The sequence below is a fragment of the Brassica napus genome, chromosome C7 (assembly GCF_020379485.1).
Source record: "Brassica napus cultivar Da-Ae chromosome C7, Da-Ae, whole genome shotgun sequence".
In the NCBI taxonomy this organism is placed as follows: Eukaryota; Viridiplantae; Streptophyta; class Magnoliopsida; order Brassicales; family Brassicaceae; genus Brassica; species Brassica napus.
Genome location: NC_063450.1, coordinates 7500501 through 7504581, shown reverse-complemented (window position 1 = coordinate 7504581; position 4081 = coordinate 7500501). Strand labels below are relative to the sequence as shown.

General features: G+C 38.4%; 1 protein-coding gene across 1 annotated transcript; it reads right to left on the bottom strand.

Annotated features, from left to right (window-relative positions):
- Positions 1–1584: 1584 nt before the first annotated feature.
- On the bottom strand, positions 1585–3362 carry LOC106394440 (probable E3 ubiquitin-protein ligase ATL44). Its single transcript, XM_013835010.3, has one exon. The coding sequence runs from the start codon at positions 3320–3322 to the stop codon at positions 2600–2602; it is 723 nt and encodes a 240-aa protein (XP_013690464.2). The 5' UTR covers positions 3323–3362; the 3' UTR covers positions 1585–2599.
- Positions 3363–4081: the final 719 nt, after the last annotated feature.

Genomic DNA, 4081 nt, shown 5'->3' with positions numbered 1-4081 from the left:
GTTTTATTTTTATTTGTGAAACTTTGAATATTAATTAGTATGATTTCAATTTTACTTTTAATTTCATATTTTCGAATTTAAATTTCAGAAATTTTATTTTTTCAAAAAAATTAATATTTTTTACATTTCGAGGAAATTAATTATATTTTTCACTACATCGATCGATGCGTTTTTGAACAAAAACGCATCGATCGATCCGTTTTTTTTTAAAAATATAGCGAGGGACATTTCCCTCGGAATTTTCCGAGGGACAACTCCCTCGGAAAATTCCGAGGAACGGATCCCTCGGAATATACCGAGGGAACAGTTCCTCGGAATAAACCGAGGAAAAAGTCCGTCGGTATACTCCTATCGATCGATGTATATATGTCCAAACACGCATCGATCGATGAACTTCCGAGGAATTATCCCGACGAAGTTCTACCTCGGTATATTCCGAGGACTTTTCCGACAAACAAGGGATCCTCGGAATTTCCTCGGAAATTTATTTCCTCGGAATTCCGTCGGAAAATTCCGAGGGATTTCAGAGGAAAAAAGAAATTCCGAGGAATTATTTCCGACGACGTATTTCGTCGGAATTGCGTCGGAATAACGATATTCCGACGAAATTCCGACGATTTTTTCCCTCGGAATCCTTGATGTTTTCTTGTAGTGTTTATTGAAATCATCGCAAAACCAACAACAATAAAATAATATTAAAAAAAAACTAAAGTTCTAATACAGCCCCAGCTAAGAAACATCTTTTTTTGCCAATACCAGACATTCCTACAGAAGATATTATTTTCTAATAAACTCTTAAACTCTTCAATTTTGAGACTTTACTATTCAACATCTCAAAATAATAGTTTGTTCCTAATTTTATTCTCTATAATTATATAATTTATATATAAGTTTACAAATATTAATCTTTTTGTTATTTTAATCTTTATAATTATATTTGAAGTAGCATTAAATATATATCAATAGATAAATATGTATGTTCATTTAATATGAAAATATTATTTATATAAAATTAGAACATTTTTAATCTTTCTCTTTACTTGAAATACATTTCTTTAAGAAATCGAAAATTTTCTCATTTAATGAAACTAAAATATCCATAGATGAATTATAAATACTGTTTTGGCCATGTGATAAACTGATAAATGATAATCGCTCTTTAGTACACATGGCAATTATTTTTCACCGTATAACAAATATATAAATTCATATGCTTGAACTCTTGCTAATTAACCGCAAAAATGCTCGTATTTGGTTTAGAAAACCCTAAGCGCCGCTACAGAAAAAAAAGCGATCCTTGCGTTCTCCATCTCCGGTGGCCGGCGAGCTTCGTCGGTGCCGTGAGAAGGCTTTTAGTGTATGTCTTTTGTTGTGTCTGTAGTCTGAGCTGAAGCTATTGATATCCTTGAAGATCTGTGGGTTTAGATCTGACCTCGATTTCTCCTTGTATCTGGTTTGGGTAGTTTAATCAGATTCGTAGCTTGTTCTGGTGCGCGGTGTAGGTTATGCCGGCTCTGATGTGGGGTGGTACTTCTTCCATCGGATCTGGATAGGCAGAAGACTCAGCTAGTTCTTGGAAGATTGTCAAGCTTATCTCTTCTCATGTCTCTGTTTTGGTATGTCGTTTGGTCTCAGTCTCGGGTAGTTGTTTAGTCTGTGATCTCTGTTCTGTGGTCTTCATCCAACACCTGCCGATATGAGTTTGGTTCTGCATCAAGGTAGTCGGTTCCGGTGTGATCTTGTGTAGCTTCATCCTGAGGCTGCTCTGTGGAGGGAATTCGAGGGAGTGTAGCGGATTATGTTAAAGCTGTTGAATTTGCAGTTGAAAAAGGTGAACAAGGTTTCTTCAGCTCGTTAGAGTTTGATGGGTCTTTCGGCTGTTTGAAGATGGCTTCCTTCGTGTTCTAGAGTAGTGTTTTATACTGCTTTGGATTGTGGGTTGGTTGTTTCTTGAGGCGTTCGTATGCGTATGGCCTCGTCGTTCGATCTCAGTGCTTGGTTTAGATATCTTCAGTGGGTGGAGCTTCTGTGTTGCGTAGATGTGCTGTCCCTTGTTTTGAAACCAACGGGTTTTCTGGATTAATTGGTAAGGGGCTTTGGAACTGTGGCTCAATTGCGTGTTGTCTTGGAGTAGTTAATTGCCAACCATCGTCTTCTTTGGCTGCTCGAGTTGTAGATTTGTTCTCTGGTGGCTTCTTGTTGAAGAAGCAGCTTGTGTGTTGTGGTTTGTCAGGTTTCCAGAGGGAAACCGTTCTTGGAGATCATCTTCCAACTCTAATAATAGAGACTGGCATCGCTTTTTCGCTTATATCTTCTTCCGGCACTGTTCAGCTCCTTCTCTCTTGCAGATTATCATGTTTCTTTAATGGGGCTTTAAGTAATATGAGGAGGCATGGTTTTGTTTTTTCTTTATGTAATATGATTTACTCATTTTGTAGTTTCTTTCTCCAACTTTGAACTCCATCTAGTTGTTTAACACAGTGGAATTACAATCTAAAACGACAGGAAGAAAAAAACCCTTAAGATCTCTAGTTTCTAATTGAACCCACTTTACAAGACACTATAAAAATTAACTATTCCGATAATAAGAAAGATTGTGTTAAGGAAGAAACGTAGGAACAGAGGAAGCGAGCTGCGACGAGTGTTGGTCATGTTGATGATCTTTGCTTTGCCTCCCGGCCGTTGAAGAATGGCCGCACCGGCCACATCTCACCGGTGTGAGAATCCGGCGACAAGAAGGACACGAAGACCTAGAGACAAGCCATTTGTCAATACACGCCACGTGGAAGGAATGGCCACAAAGAGGAAGCACTCTGATTTCTTCTCCGTCGGCGAACTCAGTGAGACAAATCGCGCACTCCGTCGAATCTCCGCCGTCTTCGGCGGCACCTCCGGAGGTTGATTCCGCGGCGGTGAAAGTGGATCTAGGAAGAGACTGAAGAGCTTTCTTCTTCAACCCTTTGTTCTGCGACGGAGAATTTCCTCCGGCAGTAAATCGCCGGAGACAAGCGCAACGTACGACGGCGGCAAGGCCAGCTACGCATATGAGAGCGCAGAGAAGAGCAGACAAGATCACCACCATGTCAGATTCCGCCCCCAGAATCTGCTCCGACGGTTGTGGTGGTGGCGTCGCCGCCGTCTCGAGGATTCTTGACGGTATAGTCATTCTTGGTTTTTCGTTTCTTTGTGTGCGTTTGAAGACAAAAGAACGTGAGAGTGATAAAGATAAGAAAGAATCTTGATCCACGTTATAATAGACACACAAAGATAGATACATGTATAGGTGTATATATATTTTTCTATAAGTTTTGCACCATTGCATACAATATTAAATATTTTATGTTAAGCTAATACAAAAAATACTATATAATAATACACGCAGAAAAGTTTGGAATGTGAAGGGAAATAAAATTAGATTCTAAATATATTCAAAATTAATGGCTGAATTAATGTTTACATGCAATTTGCATCTTCCTATTTAGAGTATTGTTGTTTCGTGAGGATACATATTCTGTTAAAGGCTTAAAACAAACATTTTACCCTTAAAGAAGATGCATCTAACTATCACCAACTAGTTTAATAGATGCTAAACCCCATTTTTATAAACTAAGAATCAGAAATGGAGTTTTTCTTTGTGCATTTTTAAGTTTCTCTTAAGGCTAGTCAGTTGATGTTGAAATCATCACGCCTTATATCAGTTCATTATATGTATTTAAAATAGTTATGTTTAGTTATGCTGCATATAAAAAAATTATCAGAAAAGATGGGTAGGTGGGGTGGGCTTCATAGGTTCAGTATTGACGAACACGTTACCAAAAGGTATAAGTAAGCCTCTTTCTTACCTAAACGACTGAACCTACTTTCGATTAGACCCCTTTATTTTTGGTCTCTGAAATTTATAATAGTTATATGATAAAATGATTCTCTTTACGTCATGGTCGACACAGATGCACCTTCCGCAAGTAAGTATACAACGACGAGCAAGTCTCAGGTTGAGCAAAGCGTCAGTAATGCGTCCACCCCTTACTCCTTGTTTGCGTCCGACAATGCAGGAGCTTTGATAACATCGGTGATGTTTACG